The sequence below is a fragment of the Crinia signifera genome, chromosome 2 (genome assembly GCF_055691185.1).
Source record: "Crinia signifera chromosome 2, ASM5569118v1, whole genome shotgun sequence".
NCBI classification, from domain to species: Eukaryota; Metazoa; Chordata; class Amphibia; order Anura; family Myobatrachidae; genus Crinia; species Crinia signifera.
This window is the reverse complement of record NC_139218.1, coordinates 153,917,989-153,937,093: the sequence shown is the minus strand read 5'-3', so window position 1 is coordinate 153,937,093 and position 19,105 is coordinate 153,917,989. Positions and strand designations below refer to the sequence as shown.

Genomic DNA, 19,105 nt, shown 5'->3' with positions numbered 1-19,105 from the left:
TGTGCTACCCATATTTGCTGCAAATTTTAGTGCATCATGTGGATACCTTCAAGACTTGAAATCCTAAACCTAAATCCTGAGTGCATCATTGGCAATTGTTTCATTAGAAAGATAGGGATCATGCTTAGAGATAAAATGTCAGCAGACCATTGCTGTTACTTCTGTAACTTATACCCGGTTCTCACTGCTAGGCAAATTCCCAGGTCTAGCATGTCGACCTGGTAATTTGCCTTTTAACACAGGTTTTTCAGTGTGAACTGTTCAACCCGTGCTGAAATTCCCGGGACTTCAACCCTGCTTTTTACCCAGGATGGAGACACAGGTATGCAGACACTGGTTGACCTGTTCACATTCTTGTCGCCACTGAAGCCACTTTAGCTCAACTATGGAAAATCGGACAAGTTTCCTTCTTTAATGTTTATACAAAACAAGATCCAATGCAACCTTCAGCACCGTTGAACCCAGCACTGTCAGTGGATGTGGCGGTGGGAGAGGAGGGAACCAGCCCTGCCAGCAGCGGTGAACGGAACTGCCACTGCTGAAGCTGCCAGAGGTACACAGTGCTATCTGTACTGACGGGGATGAAGGGGTCTGTACTGGAGGGTGATTGAAAAGGTTGTGACAGGCATCCCTGTCCCTTGTAAACTCCTGCTCTCCCTCCCTCTTTCTGCTACACCCTGTGCACTAATTTTTCTCTTCCAACCCTGTATCTTTACGCTCTCAATAGATCCCCACTCCTCTATTTCCTGCCTCTTTCTCTAGGCAAGTCAGATGCTTGGTTGCATAGGGAGAGGAATCGGCAGTAGAAAGTAGTAATAATGCCACTGTATAGGTCATTGCTAAGACCTCACCTAGAGTACTGTGTTCAGTTCTGGAGGTGAAATCTCCAGCCAGATATAAATACATTAGACTGTACAAAGGGCAACTAAAATGGTGCATGGCCCATCAAAAAAATAAATAAAACAACTTACCCCTAAAACGACTAAAAGATCTTAATATGTATAGCTTAGAGCAGAAACGTTCAAATATATCAAGGGTTTGAACAAGGTACAGGAGGGAGACATTCTTCACAGAAAGAGGAGCAACAGAACACTGGGACATGCACTGAAGCTAGAGGGAAGATTCAGGGGACATTTGGGGAAAAGTTACAGAAAGGGTAGTGGATAAGTGGAATAGCCTCACATCAGAGGTGGTAGAGGCAAAGACAGAAGAGCAATTTAAACACACTTTGAATAGGCATATTGATATCCTTACCAAGCATTGAGGATCAAATATGGCTTAAGGTAACCTATTTAAAAAGGGGGCAGACTAGATGGGCCAAGTGGTTCTTATCCGCTGTCAAATTCTATGTTTCTATGCATGTCCCTTCTCTTGTATCTTACTCCATTTCACCTTTATCTCCCTGACACTTACTCAATCTCCTCCTTTCCTGAAACCCTCTCCCTGCCATTCCCTTTTTTCTCATTGACACCACCTCTCACACCATCTCCTCCTTTCTCTCCCCGACACCCCCCTAGCTTCCTGATAACTGCTCATACTCTCTACCCGACACGCACTTTGTTCCACTCTCCCTCTCTGATATTCTCTCATGCTTGCACCCTCACTGTCTCGCTTCTCACCCTCTCTCCGCTCCACTCCATGAAGCTCTCCCCCTAACCCAAAGCCAACTATATATTTTGCCCTCTTAAGGGAACTAGTGACAGTGGTGGAAGGGGTCCTTCAAAGATTTTGCTATGGGGCCCACAAAGTTTGTTACACCCCTGATAGGGGGATACAATAAGAAACATGGAGAAGAGAATTGCATAGGGAGTCTGGAAACACATGGCTGGGTCTACAAAACAGCGTATTATACTAACTGATAATTTCATTTCTTCTTAGCGTTTCCATAGCAGCCAAGGAATTTCATCCCTTTCCCAGTAGTTACAGGTTACTTTTTTCCCCAGGGACCTCCCCCTTCTGGTATAAATCCCTGCTCCTCCCTTTCCTGGTTGTCTTTCGGGTGTCTGCTTAAAGCTGTCCTTGGGAAAAAAAAAAAAAGGGAGGGAGGGAGGGAATAGGGTGGCTGCCATGTGATCTCTAAGAAGAAATAGAATTATTAGTGAGTATATTCGCAGTTTTCTTCTATGATCCCCATGGCAGCCAAGACCTAGGGAAATATCAGAGCAGAAGAGGGAGGGACAAATTGCCATAACAAAAAAATGTATTAACCATTAAGGACACTTTGCAGGACTTTATCTCCAAACTGAGGTTTAGACACTGCATGTCATGAAAAGGTGTGGACCGAAGACCATGTGGCAGCAACACAGATGTCCTTGATCGAGACCTTCACCTTCCTAGCCCAGGAACTAATCAATGCCCTGGTAGAGTGTGCCATGATACCAGGAGCCTCTTTACCTTACATCTTGTAGACTAATGTTATCAGTTCTTAGCCATCTCAATATTGTTTACTTAGGAGGGGCTAACCACTTCTTTGCTCGTTCACGCACAATAAACAGATTCTTGGACCTCCTGATTGCCTTTAATCTCTCCTTCAGCTAACTTTGTACAGATTTCTGCATTAAGTGTCCTTTTGGACAATCAAAGTCGAGATGGCTAACCCGTCAGAGCCCTTACACGGGAACTGTAAAAAATCAGCTGTAGTGACTTTGCCAATCATATCCTCTGAGCCTCTGCATTAATAAACGCTTGCCAAACTATGCCAGAGATGACACCTTTTCTTGCTTTGCGTAGAACAGAAATAACTTTGTCCGACAGACCCTTCGGTTTCAATTACTCCCTTTCAATTTCCATACCATCAGTGATAATGTTGCTGGATTTGGATACAATGTTACAAATAACATTTGTAAAGTAATGAAAAACCAGTGAGAAATAAAGTAAAGAACAACACATGAAACACAAGGGAGTTCCATCAAACAAAGCCGGAACCAACCCTGGCAGGAAAAAAATTCAAAGGTTTTAGGTTGGAAACACTAACTGTGCTGAGGTGGATGTCCAGTGTCACAGTGAATCGGCGAAAAAGGGATTTTTGTAAGAACTTACCGTTCATATCCCTTTCTCTGATATGGTCCTGGTGACACAGCTCAACATTGAAATGTAGGAGGGTCTGTAGGAGCCAGGCACCTATCCGAAAGCTTTTGGAGGGTAGGCTCCTCCATTCATCCCAGACTCTTCAGTTCAATCTTACAAAGCCACTGGAATACATTAACTCAGTACAAACGCCTGCACATATTATATGCACAATATCAAAAATAACTTTTCAACCATTTATAACATGAAACATCATGAACACTGGCATACTTACTGAGTGTAAGGGAGGGATCGCTGTGTCACCAGGAGAATATCAGAGAAAGGAATTCGAATGGTAAGTTCTTACAAAAATCCCTTTTTCTCTTTCAATGGTCCTGGTGACACAGCTCAACATTGGGATGTTCCAGAGCCGGTCCTTTGGATGTGTATGCTCAGGTCTGCAGCTCTCATCACTGCTCGCCCGAATGATGCATCCTCAGACGCGAACTCATGGAACCTATAAAATTTGGCAAAAGTGTAAACAGATGACCAAGTGGCGGCCCTCCAAACTTGCTCAGCTGTGGCCATGTCGAACTGCCCAAGAGGTGGCGACAGACCTGGTGGTATGCGCATTAATCCTGGCCGGCACAGGCCTACCAACCTTCGTATATGCAAAGGCAATGACGGACCGCCACCACCTAGCAATGGTCTGCTTAGAAGCAGGCCAACCAATCTCGTGCACATCATACAAGACCAGCAAAGGTCAGTCTTCCTGACACCCTTCACCCGGTCCACATAAATGCGCAAGGCGCACACAACGTCAAAATTTCTCAATTTGTCCTTTTTCCTTGAACCCTCTGGGGGTTGGAACACAGGCAGAAATATCTCCTGATTCAGATGAAAAGCAGAGACTACTTTTGCCAAAAATTGGGGTACTGTTTGAAGAACAGCCCTATCATGAAATATCAGGAAAGGAGACTTGCATGACATTGCTCCCAACTCCGATACTCTCTTTGCTGACGCAACTGCCAACAAAAATACAAGTTTCCATGTAAGGAACTTAAGGTCAGCCGACCTCAACGGCTCAAAAGGCGCCTTTTGAAGACACTCCAGAACCAGCGATAAATCCCATGGAGCCACTGGTTGCTTGTAGGAAGGTTTCAATCGAGAAACCCCTTGCAGGAAAGTTTGCACCTCCGGTGGCAATGCTATCCTTTTCTGGAAATAAATCGACAAGGCCGATATCTGTACCTTGAGTGACTGAAGGCTTAATCCAGATGAGAAACCATCCTGCAAAAACTCCAGCAATTTTGACAGTCGAAATCGCGATGTATGCGACTGCTGCCTTTCACACCACCTAATATTGGTCTTCCAGACCCTATAATAGTTAGCTGAAGACACTGACATCCTAGCTTTCACCATGGTGTTAACCACAGCCTCCAAGAAACCCTTGTTTTTCAAGATGGCGGTTTCAATAGCCAAGCCGTCAAATTTAGCCGAGCTGAATCCCTGTGTAAGAACGGCACTTGGCTTAACAGATCTGACCTCAGAGGTAGACGCCACGAGTCCACAGACAATCTCTGAAACCTTGAGTACCAGGACCTCCTTGGCCAATCTGGGGCCACTAGAATCACTGGAATTCCTTGGGACTGGACTCTTTTCAATACTCTCGCCAGTATTGTAAACGGCAGGAAATGGCCTTAGAGACCCAGGCTGATGCTATAAGAAGGCGTAAAGTGTAGCCCACCCCTTCAAATATTGCCTTGAGGTTACCTTCCAGCTTCTTGTCTATAGGGTCCTTAAAGGCTGCCCCCCCCCCCCCCCCCTGGACAGGTAGCACCGTGGCTTTAGATTGCCGTGCCACAGAAGCGTCTACCACCGGAACTTTTTCCCAGAGGTCTGCATGAGCCTCAGGCATGGGGTATAAACTTAAAAATCTTAGGCATCTGCAGCCTTTTATCGGGCGTTTTCCAAGCCCCTTCCAGTAAATCCTGTAAACCTTCATAAGCAGGGATGGTAAGTTTCCTTACGCTGCCGTTTAAATACACCTTTTGCAGGAGTTTTATCCTCCACAGACAAATTCAAAGCCTGTTTAACAGCAGTAATCAAATCCTCTACCCCTGGGGCAGAGGAATCCTCAGTCATCACCCTGATCCAAGGGGATGTCGGTGTACTCTCCCTCCTCTTCAGCAACAAGCAATGGCACTGAATAAGACCTTTTAGGGGTCCCCACAGTATCACCATCAAATTTGTCTAACAAATCATTAAACCTGCTGTCCCCTTAGCAGTATCCTGCATGACCTGTAAGAAACCAGGATCTGATTGGGTCAGAGAACTATTGAGATGACATAGGTCTCGGGGAAGCTACCAACACATCACTCTGCCTGTCCAGCAATTGCACTAAGGCATTAACCAACCTGCCCAGGGCACTGGCCCACGCAGGCTCCGATTGGTCTCACAGCAGCGCAAGTAATACACATTCCCCCCTTGGCCATCTGTTCAGGGACAAATTTCAGTGTACAAACACTGCAAGCTCTCAATGCATTAAGGGCTCCCTCCCCCAAAGCCACAGACTGTTGCTCAGACATGATGTAAAAGTAACAGTCACAGCGCACAATGTACAATGTACAGGCGTTTTATACAGAGCCAATGTACTACAGTCACTTATCTGTCTGAAGCTTTCACAGTGGGGAAAACGATGCCCAGGAAATCCAATCACTCTGCCAGGATCTGTCAGCCAGCTCAGCTGCAAGCGTTCTGAATGGCACCAAAACAGAGTGAGGGAAGAGACCAAGTCCCTGATGCTGCGGAGTCTGTGGCTTTTGGCGCCAACCACCTCCAGACAGCCGCTCCCACTGCAGGATCTCCCAGTTCCAGTGTCTCCCCCTCTGCTGGGGACCACTTGGAACGTGCCTGTAACACTGCTGTCCTCTCATATAGGAGCTCAGTGTGTAAGCTCCGCATAAAATGGCCGCCGCCATCACGGAGCGCCTGTCCCCCATGATCCCCACCTAGCGCGAAGCCGGTTTCAGAGCGCTCCGGAGCCCAGGCAGCTTCTTAATAGAAGCTGTAAGCGCTGCACAGGGAGACCAGACAGTGTCTCCCCTGTGCACAGAGAGCTGACAGGACGCGCTTCTGTCAGCTCCTGCTGCGCTGTCAGTGTGAGGATTCAGTGAGAATCCTCACACTGTGCCTACCTAGCTAGTGTAAAAGTTAATAAAATAAAAAACTCCTAACTAACTCTAATCCTTCGGCTGCTCCAGCAGCCCTTTAGAATAGCACCCACTCCAGTGGGCATCTAACACGAACTGAAGAGTCTGGGATGAAGGGAGGAGCCTACCCTCCAAAAGCTTTAGGATAGGTGCCTGGCTCCTACATCCCAATGTTGAGCTGTGTCACCAGGACCATTGAAAGAGAAAAGGATTTAACGTTATAATAAAATCACATTTTCTCCTTCATCAACTAGGGGACACTGGAGTTACAGTGAGGACATCCCAGAGATCCCAACACGGGCGGGAGAGTGCCGAGAACCCCCTCAATACAGAGCAGCCAAACTGAGAAGCAGAAACTGCAAAGAAATCGAACTGAAATTCACACAAAGGTCTGATTGCCCGACCAAGTGGCAGCCTGACAGCTGCTGAATAGAGACCCCACATGCAGCCACCCAAGCTGGTATTACAAAGCACGTGGAATGCACAGAAATAGGAGGAAGACTTGAATCAGTGACGTGCACCTGCCAGATGGTGAGGTGAATCCATCTGGTCAGAGTACTTAGATGCTAGCTAACTACAAACACGGCATCTGACTTCCTAATGGAGGCTGTCCTCATTACATAAATACATGGAGACCTGGCATCAGAAGAATCCTCCAAAAACACAGGAACCACAATAGTCTGGTAGATATGGAAGGCTGTCACCACCTTAGGGAAGAAAAAAAAAAAAAAGGACTTGTATGAAGCTCCACACTATCCACATGAAACACCACCAAAAAAGGGAGGTCGACAGGAAAGATAAGTTTGGCCGAAGCCAAGGCCAGCAAAAGCACCATCTTCCATGTGGGATATTTGAGATCAATATCCTCCAAGGGTTCAAACAAGGAGGATTGTAGGAACCCCAGGACCAGGGTCCAAATCCAATGGAGGTGGTTCAAGTCGCAACACCCCCTGGGAAAAAAATAAAAAATAAATTGCACCTCCGGCATCAGTGTCAACTTTCTGTGAGAAAAACAGACAGCGTGGAGATCTGAACCTTCAAGGATCCAAGCCGTAACCCAGAGGCAATTCTAGCTTGCAAAAGAAGAAGCAGTGCTTTTGTCCAGAGCACCTCCATCATGACCATGACCTTGGTGAAGATGCTGTGGGCAGAGGAGAGGCTGAATGGCAAGGCCTGAAACTACCAATGAAGGTGCAGAACAGAGAATCGAAGGTACACTTGATGCAGTGGCCAAATGGGAATGTGCAGGTAGACGTCCCTGATTTCCAGGGATAGCAGGAACGCCTCCTAACTATTTTTGATTCAAACACCTACAGACACTTATTTTATTTCCATATGAGTGGCTAATTAGATATCTGCTCCTTTTTGTCTTTGCAGCTTGAGTAAAACATTCATGTTTGGATCCATTCAGGTCGCCACACTTAACCACTGCATCCCTGAGCGCTTCTTTCAGTGATCGTGCTGGAGACTCGAGGATAGGAACTGGTGGCGGTCATCTTCTTGCAGGGAGGCGTCAGGGACATTGTTAGTTAACCCCCCAAACTTACTCGCTGGGACCGACAGCGGGGAGCGCAGGCAGCAGGTGGTGTCTGACGTCACCCACGCCTGCAGGCAGGGAATTTGTATTTAACCCAGCTTCCCAGGTTTCATGGCACCAGTTATAGCATCCTGTGAGCTGCCTCTGGCTTGCGTCTCAGCAAAACGTGTTCCCGGTTCCAGTCTGGTCCCTGCTACAGCGTTCCAGCTGCCTGCTAGTCTGCTGTGCTTGTCTCCTGTTCTTGTCTGCCATTCCATCTCAGGTAAGTCAGGAGATATCTGCTTTATTCTATTCTGGTGTCATCTTTTGCATTGATGCAACTCTAACTACTGCTTAGTGTTTTCTTGCTTACATCTTGTGTATGGTTACATTCACTATGGGAATTATGTGTATAAGGGGTGCTACGGCTGTGGACATTATGTGTAAAGGACACCATTAATGCAGCCATTATTATTGTAAGTGGCGATGCTACTACTGCTGGCATTATGTATATAAGTGGTGCTAATACTGTGGGCATTATGTGCACTATTATTGCAGGCCTTATGTGTATAATGGGAGCTACTATTGAGGTTTTATGTGTATAAGGGACACTACTATGGTGGGTATTATGTGAATATGTGGTTCCCCTACACATGTTATGTGTATAAAGCATGTTACTACTGTGGGCATTACCTGTGTAAGCAGCGCTACTACAGTGGGCATTATGTGTATAAGGGACACTACAGGCATTATTTTGTGTATAAGTGGTGCTATTACTGTAGGCATTTTGTGTAAAGAGCACTATTATGTAGTGCAATGCGAAAAAAAGGGGCACTGTGGTGTAATAGAAGAAGTCAGGAGCACTATGTGTTGTGTAATGTGAATAAGATTCTGCTAGTGTGGCATAAGTTGTAATGGGGATACTATGGTTTGTCCACATCCATTCCTTTTTTCAGTGCACCCCTCCAGCCTGCACTGTGCCTTTGTAAATTATGGGAGGGCACAAATGTACAGTTTGCAGAGGGGCGCTGAACACACTAGCACCGTTCCTGTATGCACCAAGTCTGATAAACACTCCCTTTATTTACAACTGCACCTAAGGAACCAACACTGGCTTTTAAAGCTCGGTGAAGTGATAAAGTGTCTGGCTACAGGCTTGGTTTGAAAAATGACAGGCGATTGGCCGGTCTTAAAAACCAGACACTATCACTTCACCGATCTTAATATATCTACCCCTCAATCTTAAGAGAATTTGAGGTATATTATGCATGAATGGAAAATTAATATAAAATACCTAACACTAGCAAATAAACAATTTAACATCCATATAAACAGTATAGATATATAAAATGAAGAGCCACTGGATGGTTGTCCTAACCACAATATTTTATCAGTGTTTACTTCTTTAGGATTGGGACCTTTTCCAAATCGGTAACAATTATAGGTAACAGATTAACATTTGCCCTACCAATGGTATATTACAGGTTAATTTCCCAAAGTTATGAACCCAAAGGATAAATAGACCTTGCATTATAGAAGGCTCTCTGGAAAATATGTGCTTCGCTTGGATCCTTGTCCAGCTGTCAAACTGCCAGATCGCATCACCAATCGCAATAGCAGACCCCAAGGTGAGGAACATTCAGTCTTGTAGTGGTGTTTAAGTCCCAAATGATAATGTGCACTTACATCCTTGGTGAATGAAGTTCTAGCGGTAATCCTGACATTGTGTTACTACAATAAATAAAAAACTGGTTATTTCAATAGAACAATAGCATACCTCCCAACTGTCACGATTCCGTCGGGACAGTCCCGACGTCCCACCCGCTGCAGGCATTGTCCCGCTGCGGGGGGTGGCAGTTGGGAGACCCCCCAATCTAGTAGAATAGACGCTGTGCGCATGCGCACAGCGTCTATTCTCGTATGAAAATAAGGTTGCGGCTAATTAGCATAAGCCGCGCCCTCATTTGCATACGCCCCGCCCCCTTTTCGGGCGCTCGCGCGGCGAGTGTCCCTATTTCCTCCGGACTGAAGTTGGGAGGTATGCAATAGTATTCAATGTCCTCAGGAGGCTTTGTGGTAAAGTGGTCCGGGGCAAAAATAAAATATAGTTGCTTAACCCCTTCCCGACATATGACGTACATTTACGTCATGGTCGGGAGGTACTTCCCGACACATGGCATAAATGTACGTCATGACTTCTAACTGTCACTGCGTCTAGAGACGCAGTGACAGTTAGGTGATGTCTGCTGTCCCTGACAGCAGACATCCCCCCTCGCCGCCCAGGGGGGGCAGGGGTGCCCCCCCCGGTCGGCGATCGCTGTGATTGGCTGTTCAAATCTGAACAGCCATTCACAGCGTTTCCTGTGTTACCGGCGGCTAAGCCGCTCGGTAACACAGGGATCGGTGGTGATCGGTGCTGTCAGGTACAGCACCGATCACCACCGATGTGCAGCCCACCCCTCGCACCCGCCGGGCACTCACCCGGCAGCAGCAGCGGCTCCCACGGAGCGTACGCAGCGCTGCCCTCCTCCCCCCTCCCCCCCGCAGCAGCATCAAGCTGCTGAAAAAGTTATAAAATAAAATATATGCACTGAAAATATATATGTGTGTGTGTGTGTGTGTGTGTGTGTGTGTGTGTGTGTGTGTGTGTGTGTGTGTGTGTGTGTGTGTGTGTGTGTGTGTGTATATACCGCACCGATTACCACCGATCGCCAGCCCCCCCCCCCCCCCTCCCACCCGGCAGCCCCCCTCCCTCCCACCCACCCGGCTGCCGCAGCGCCAGCACCCCTCCCACCCCCCCGCCAGCCGCAGCGCCAGCCCCCCTCCCAAAGCTGGTGACTAAAATGGGGTCACTTGTGGGGGGGTTCCACTGTATTGGTGCTTCGGGGGTCTTGCTAATGTGACATAGCACCCACCATTCATTCCGCCACCAAAAATCACTCCTTCCCTTCTGAGTCCTGCCATGCACCCAACTGGTATTTTTTGGTCACACGTGAGGCATTGCCGTACTCGGGAGAAATTGGGGCACAGATTTTGGGGTGCTTTGTCTCCTTCATTCCTTGTGAAAATAAAAAATTTTGAGCCAGAACTGCATTTTTGTGTAAAAAATTACATTTTTTTACACAAAAATGCAGATCTGGCTCAAAATTTTTCATTTTCACAAGGAATGAAGGAGACAAAGCACCCCAAAATCTGTGCCCCAATTGCTCCCGAGTACGGCAATGCCTCATGTGTGACCAAAAAATACCAGTTGGGTGCATGGCAGGACTCAGAAGGGAAGGAGTGATTTTTGGATTTTGCAGCACAGATTCTGGTTGAATGACCCCCGAAACACCCATACAGTGGAACCCCCCCACAAGTGACCCCATTTTGCAAACTACACCCTTCAGGGAATTCATCAAGGGGTATAGTGTACATTTCAAACCCCCCGGGGTTTCACCAATTTTGATACAACTGAGCTGTGAAAATGAAAAATTAATTTTTTTCATTTTCACTGCCCAGTTGTACCACAATTGGTGAAACCCCTGGGGGTTTGAAATGTACACTATACCCCTAGATGAATTCCCTGAAGGGTGTAGTTTGCAAAATGGGGTCACTTGTGGGGGGGTACCTAACTTTTAGCATCTTATGGTGCCTAGAAACCTACATGGTGCCTAAAAAATAATCTCATAAAAAGGAGGCTCCAAAATCAAGTAGGTGCTCCTTCTATTATGAAGCCTGTGGTTTGGTCACCGTGCACACTAGGGCCACATATAGGATATTTATGAAAACCAAAGAATTGGGGGAATCAATTTTTAGTCACATTTCTCTAGTAAAATGTACTGTGTTCCTTAGAAAAATGTATTAAATTTGCAAATCTGCAAAAAAAATGAAATTTCACCTACACTTTGTTTTAATTCCTGTGAAACACCTAAAGGGTTAACAAACTTCCAAAATGCTGTTTTGAATACTGTGAGGGGTGCAGTTTTTGAAATGGCATCATTTATGGGGGTGTCTCACATACAAGTCCCTCAAAGTCACATCAGAACTGAACTGGTCCCTAAAAAAATCAGTGTTTGAAATTTTCTTGAAAATTTGAGAATTTGCTATTCATATTTGAAGCCTCCTAGTGTCCAAAATAATGAAAAGGAAGTTGAAATAATGATGGAAACATAAAGTAGACATATGGTCTATGTTAGTTATTAACTATTTTGAGTGGTATGATTATTTGTCTCACAAGCAGAAAATTTAACATTTTGCAAATCGCTAAATTTTCCATTTTTTCACGACATTTTGGTATTTTTCACAAAAAAACACAGACTGTATCGACCCAAATTTACCACTAATTTGAAGTACAATGTGTCACGAAAAAACAATCTCAAAATCACTGGGATAAGTAAAAGCAAAAAAAAGTTATCCCCACTTAAGTGAGACATGTCAGATTTGAAAAAAATGGCTCTGTCAGGAACGCAAAAACTAGCTCTGTCAGGAAGGGGTTAATGACTTTCCCTGGATTAGTCTCTCCCGGTTAGCTCAGGAGCAAGTATCACATTCCAAGCTAAGGAACTATACAGCACCTTTCTATCTTTTCAGGAGCCTCTTTTATAATGCATGTAAAGGTCTAATGATCCTTGGGGTATAATATCTAAAGAAATTAACCCTTGAACTAAAATCAAAAGGCCAAATGCTCATTGTTAATCTGGAATAGATAGCTATCATGATCCCCAATTATATTGGTATGTGGAGAAGGTCCTAATCCTAAAGAACTACACATGATATAATATTTGTGGCAATCACCCAGTGGCTATTTTTATTAAATCAGTTTAGTGTGTATATATATATTTTACAATTGTGCATAATATACATTACATTTTCTCTTAAATGAGCGTAGCCTTTTTAAAGGCCCCCAAATACTGGTGAGATTTGGTCCGATATAATCCGCAATAAATCAGACCAAATCTCATGTGTTTGTATATGCATCCCGGAAACTGGCCGGAGGATGCATAGAGGCTGGTGAATTTAAAATAAAAAACTCATACAAATGAATGGGCAGCCACTGATTGGCTGAGAGCTCTCAGCCAATTAGTGGCTTTCCATTGAATTGGGTTTATTTTATTTTTTTTACAGTCCGGCTCCACGCAGAGAGGGGCTATTTGTAGTAAATGTATTTGCGCCCTCCTTGGGAAGCTGCCAGAGAAATACAGTCCTAAATCGGCATAATATATGGGGGCCTTTAGACTTTTCAGCCAGTGCTGGTAAATTTAACCTTTGAAGAAGATTAACATCCCACATACCGGCTGCTATGTACATGTAAAATAGTAACATTACAACACTGTAAACATAACATTGTCCACAACCACAGGAACTGCTCACAACAAAGACATCAAGAACAAAGACTACCTGCATTTATCGCCATAAAAGCAAAATCCATTCTGATAATGGCGGCAGAGTGGAGCAGATCTCTTTTCATGTGAAAACCTGCAATTTGGACCCCACCTGCAGTTCCCTCTGATGAATGCTCTGCAAAGAGAAAAAAAAAGTCAATTTTGCAGTCACTACACTGGCTGCATACTTTAGCCATAAAACATAAACCATTACTTTTCCTATGAAATGTGAGTAAACTGCTTGCTCTGCAATAGGCACAATCATTGAGTAGGATCAATTGACTTCATTATTAAAACTCACACTGGGAGCCATACCAAGTCAAAGTTTTCAGGATCATATTATAGCTCACTGCCATCCTGTTCCTGGAACACTGAAACCAACATACTGTACAAGAGGCATTCACAAACCAGCACAAATTGGGCATTTGACATTGATGGGGGAGAACCAGATGGTGTCTCACCATTGATGTCAAGCTCAAATGAATATTTTTGTTTTGGTTTTTCCAGGGACACGGAGCGTAGCTCTGCCCAGGATACCGGTGAAGCCCCACCCCATATTTTGATTTGCCCACAGGCCAATCACTCAAAGACAATGGATGACCATCGATATGTTAAAACATCAATGGTCATCCATTGCGTAGTTATGCACCATCGATGGCCAGTTAAACTTTTGCCTTCTATGGCAAACATTGATGGGAAAGGCAAAGATGGCCATCTTTGCCTTTCCCATCAATGTTTGCCATAGAAGGCAAAAGTTTAACTGGCCATCGATGGTGCATAACTACGCAATGGATGACCATTGATGTTTTAACATATCGATGGTCATCCATTGTCTTTGAGTGATTGGCCTGTGGGCAAATCAAAATATGGGGTGGGGCTTCACCGGTATCCTGGGCAGAGCTACGCTCCGTGTCCCTGGAAAAACCAAAACAAAAATATTCATTTGAGCTTGACATCAATGGTGAGACACCATCTGGTTCTCCCCCATCAATGTCAAAACTATTCAACATCGGCCATACACCATCAATGTTTTCAAATCATTGATAGCTATCCCTAGCTTAGACCTATTCTGGGAACACACTATAGGGAGAGATGAACGTAAGGGGCATACACACAGATCTGTGCTAAGCAATTTTGGGTACTTGTTTCCTAGAACGGCCACACCGATGTTGATCGGGTCGGTCGCATCGCATGCGACCAAATCACATGCGATGCAACCGACGCGATGGTCCCGATTTTTACATTGATTGAAATGTGAATAGGGTCCCTGGGACCCTATTTTACATTGGATTCAATGTAAAAGTCTCCCCAGACCCCAATTTTAACCCCCTCAATGGCACCCCACGATTGACGCCAACCCGGAGCGTAGCGAGCCCGCGAGGGGCGGCAGTATGCGTCCTCCGACCTTTTCATACCCCTACTATCCACTTTGGCGTGGAGTTGAGAATATAAAGTGTGGCGTGCACAGCGAGCCCGAAGCGTGGCGAGCCCCGTGAGGGGACGCGTATAACTTCACAGGTATACGCGTCCCCTCGCTGCGCTCGCCACGCTTCGGGCTTGGTGGCTCGCAACACTTTATATTCTCAACTCCACGCCGACGTGGATAGTAGGGGTATGAAAAGGTCGGAGGACGCGTACCGCTACGCTCGCCACGCTTCGGGTTGGCGTCAATCGTGGGGTGACGTTCACAATGGGGGGAGGGGGCATATACAATGAGAAATGGCCATATTGGCCCATTTCCCATTTTTTTCCCGATTACAATGTTAAAAATATTTTAACATTGAACCCTATGGAAAAATCGGGTGCATCAAAGGAAATCGGGTCCATCGGGGGTAATCGTGTACCTTAAGTTAAGGTACACGATTACCCCCGATGATGGCCGTTCTAGGAAACAAGTACCCAATTTTGCTGGTGTCAAGATCTCCCATGGAGAGCACATACACACGCAGAGATTTGTGCTAAACAATTTTTGCTTAAGCAAAAAAAGGCCGGGTGTGGATAAAAAGGAGAGATTGCGATCAGTATCTCTCAATGTGTACATACAGATTTGCAGTCACTTGCTAAGCAATCTGACTAGATTTTGACTGCATGCACTGACTTATCAAGACATATTTAATCTCTTGGAGCATACACATGGAGCATATTTACATCTGGCCCGAAGTGATATATTGTTAACAATAAGCACAGAGTCTAGTCAGTGTGTATCCAGCAACATAAAATGAATAAAATATGAAAAATAAAATAATAAATATATATATATGTATATTTGAATAAAGCAGTCAAATTATGATAAGAAAATTAAGTTGATGAAGAATGAGTGGGAAAGGATGAAGCACAATCTGAAATAAACTCAATAGGGTTGACAACTCATGTCCCCAGGATCTAGTACAGGCTTGCCTACCCTCCCGCATTTAGCGGGAGTCTCCCGTTTTTTTAATGGAGCCTCCCGCTGCCCCGCAAATCTCTCAGTTCCTCCCGGTTTTGAATAGTAATTGGTTTATATTATATGCCCCCTGTGTACTGGGAGGCAGTGTAGAGCGGGAGCTCCGTCTTTGAGGCTGCTCCGCAAGCGCCAGGTCACTTCCGGCAGTGCACACTAGTATAATGTGCTGTCAGCCTGTCACAGATCGCGCTTCTGCCATACTCACTGTTTGTGATGCCGGGGAGCTGAGTGAGTGCAGAGGAGCAGCAGCGCTAGTAGTAACAACTAGTGCTGCTGCCGGGAGGAATGAAATAGCAGCCAGTCCCACTCTGACACAGCAGGAGAACGGGCAGGGCCGGCGCCACCACTAGGCAAACCTAGGCATTTGCCTAGGGCGCCGGCCACTGGAGGGCGGCATTTTGTGCCGCCCGGGTACCTGTCCTACGGCGCTGTCTTTTTAAATCTGGCGGCGGAGGCAGCGGGGGTCCCTGCAGTCCATTAAAAATCACGAGCGCTATCCGCCGGGCTATGCGGAAGCGCTTCTAGTGTGAAAACTCTGGCAGCACGGCGCACGCTGATCTCAGCCAATCAGCGTGCTGCCAGTGTTTTCACACTAGAAGCGCTTCCGCATAGCCCGGCGGATAGCGCTCATGATTTTTAATGGACTGCAGGGACCCCCGCTGCCTCCGCCGCCAGATTTAAATAGACAGCGCCGAACGACAGGTACCCCCCCCCCCCTGGCACCGGGGCGCCCCCAGCCCGACTCGCCTGGGGCGCTCCGGTGCCTTGCACCGGCCCTGAGAACGGGAGATAACAATGACAGGGCTGTGAGCCTTATCTGCAGCCCGGGGATGGATGACCGTGGATCTCTGGCTCCTTGCTTCCGTGTAGTAAGTAATACGAGTATCCAGTATCCATCTGCCATGTTAGCAAGGGACTGTCTTCAAACTACTTGCACCAACAAGTGTTGAATATACTTTTATAGTAGCGAGTAGTTTGCAAACGGTCCCTTTCTCCCTGCATGAGTGAGATCTGCACATTGTACACTATAGAGCTCTGTTTCATTTAATCTAGTGGTTAAACTACCCCTCCCTCTCCAATGCAGAGACCAACTCAGTTTGCCACCCCACCATGTGTATATATATGGTTGCAGGGAATTTAGCAGCAGCTTGTTTTATTACACCCAACACTAGGCACCTGGGCCAGTGGGTCTGCATACACCATTCTCAATCACTCTTTTTGCATGAATACACAGGTGCCATAAAACCAGCTCTGGCAAAACTATATTATCTGGCCACTAACTGCACCAACGCTTGAGTTTGCAGGTTAGCAGTTACTTTGTGTCCCATGACTGTGGGAGGGGTGGTTAGGGTTAGAGTATGAGAGGGTAGTTAGGTTAAGGCTGTGGGAGGGGAATGGTTAGGTTTAGGCTATGGGAGGCAGAGTTTAGTGCAAGGTGATTTTTTTTATTAAATTACATGACCTTACCTTGTTCGTACCCTTGGGATGCGGTCATTCGTCAGAATGCATTTAGGTCTACAGTCATTAGGTCGACCCCACTAGGTCGACTGACAGGAAGGTCGACCTGACTTAAGGTCGACATGGGCCAAGGTCGACATGACTTAAGGTCGAATTTGCATAAAGGTCGACATGAGGAAGGTCGACTGATCATAAGGTCGACATGGGTTTTTCACTGTTTTTTGAGCCGACATGTGCCGACAGGCGGTATTTCATGCCCTACCATCCACTAGGGCGTGGTGGGAGAATAAAATAGTGTGCCGAGCGCAGCAAGGCATCGTGCCCGAAGCATCGCGAGCGAAGCGAGGGTCCGATTCTCATTGACAACTGTCGACATTCAGATAAAAAAACAGTGAAAAACCCATGTCGACCTTATGACCAGTCGACCTTCCTCATGTCGACCTTTATGCAAATTCGACCTTAAGTCATGTCGACCTTGGCCCATGTCGACCTTAAGTCAGGTCGACCTTCCTGTCAGTCGACCTAATGACTGTAGACTAGGGTTACCACCTAGTCCCTTTAATTCCGGACACATGTTAATTACACAGGTTCTGTGGCAGTTTAAAATCAGGTGAAGTGGAGTCTTGAAGTCAGCCAGCCACAGAACCTGTGTAATTAATATGTATCCGGAATTAAAGGGACTAGGTGGTAACCCTACTGTAGACCTAGAATCCTTCTGACGAATGATCCCAACCCGTACCCTTACACTGGCAACCACACAGATACTGAACCCAGCAGGGCACACCCCAGAGTGGCAAAGAAATGTCCATGGATGAAGCTAGACACACCCTTTTAGTAAAGCATGACATGGCGTGCCGTGCTCAGCATGGCACGTTTGCATGTGGCAGACAATCTCCCTGAAACTAGTTTTGAAAAGTAGGCAAGTATGATCTAGTAAGTATACAAAGCAACAAATGAACACAACGATCTGGTAGGTGTGTATTATTTTTATGATGATAATGAGTACAGGACTAAGCAGGACGAAAATATTGGTGTGTAAAACAGTTCAGAGAACATACTACTTTGCGCTACGTGGCAGCATCCTATAAAATACCAAAGATCAAGTATTGTGCAAAACACCTTCCAATGAGCCACAAAACCTCTCCCTCTCCCACCCCAGGCCCACGCACCTGCACGGCATCCTCGACCCTGCTCCCCCGCCATTAGCCATAGACGCTGCCATGAAAACCTGTAGCCGGAAATAATCAAAATGACTCCCGCGCTGCCATGGCCGCTTTTATAGATTACCGCCATGTGACTCCGCGGCTCCACCCCGCGGGCGTCTCATGGAACAGTATAGGGATCGGATCATTGGATATATAACACGCCGGCGCTCGGCTCTCAGGGACCTTCTTCTGCGTTCGCTCGGTATAGGTTTGTTTTGGTTATACATACAATAAACGGAATTGGATAAAGACAGGAACGGTCATGCGCTGGACTGGTTCTCTTTTCTCTGCAGGATGTATATAACATACCCTCCAACATTTTTAGGGCAGAAGTCGGTACACATACGGAAAGGGGCGTGGTCATGGATAAAGGGGGCGTGGCCACGCCCCCTTCCCGAATGTATAATGGTCATTTTTTTTCAAATATATGTTTTTATATATATAGAAGAAGGTTGGCGCTCTCTCTGTATGGTCTAAATGTGCAGCTGCTGGTCTCCCAAGGAAGGGGGGTGGCCACCCTCTTCAAAGTGGTACCATAGAAAATACAGTAGGGAGACCTGCGCTATATATTGTATATATAAACGGTAAATGAAAGTAGTATGGTGCAAGAGATGGGGGTAAAAAAAGATTTATTGATATCTCTCAATAAGTGTACAACAGAAGTAGGTAGGGTAAGGGGAAAGTGGGCTTGGGGGCCAGTGTGGCTCGCTGAGCCTGGCCATTGTTGACAGATCACTGGATCGAGAGGGGGGGTTTGTAAAAGTCTCGGAGGGTGATGCCAAGTGGGTGTAATGCAGAGTCCCGGGTGAATGTAGGGGTAGAGTCTCTGATTGGGTCAAGGTGGTGCCGGAGTGGCACCAGAGGCTGGCGTCCCTGAACCTCTGGTGGGGCACTAGTAACAC

At 46.2% G+C, this 19,105-nt stretch overlaps 1 protein-coding gene across 1 annotated transcript in view; it reads right to left on the bottom strand.

The window, feature by feature from the left end:
* Positions 1–18,390, bottom strand: part of LOC146060188 (uncharacterized) — an 83,515-nt gene extending 65,125 nt beyond the window's left edge. Inside the window, exons 1-2 of the mRNA XM_083173148.1 lie at positions 18,168–18,390; positions 13,114–13,233 (exon numbers count right to left, since the gene is read on the bottom strand). Coding sequence (XP_083029274.1) covers positions 13,114–13,233; positions 18,168–18,220 — 173 coding nt within the window. The 5' untranslated portion in view covers positions 18,221–18,390. The remainder of the gene's footprint in view (positions 1–13,113; positions 13,234–18,167) is intronic.
* Between the last annotated feature and the right edge of the window lie 715 nt (positions 18,391–19,105).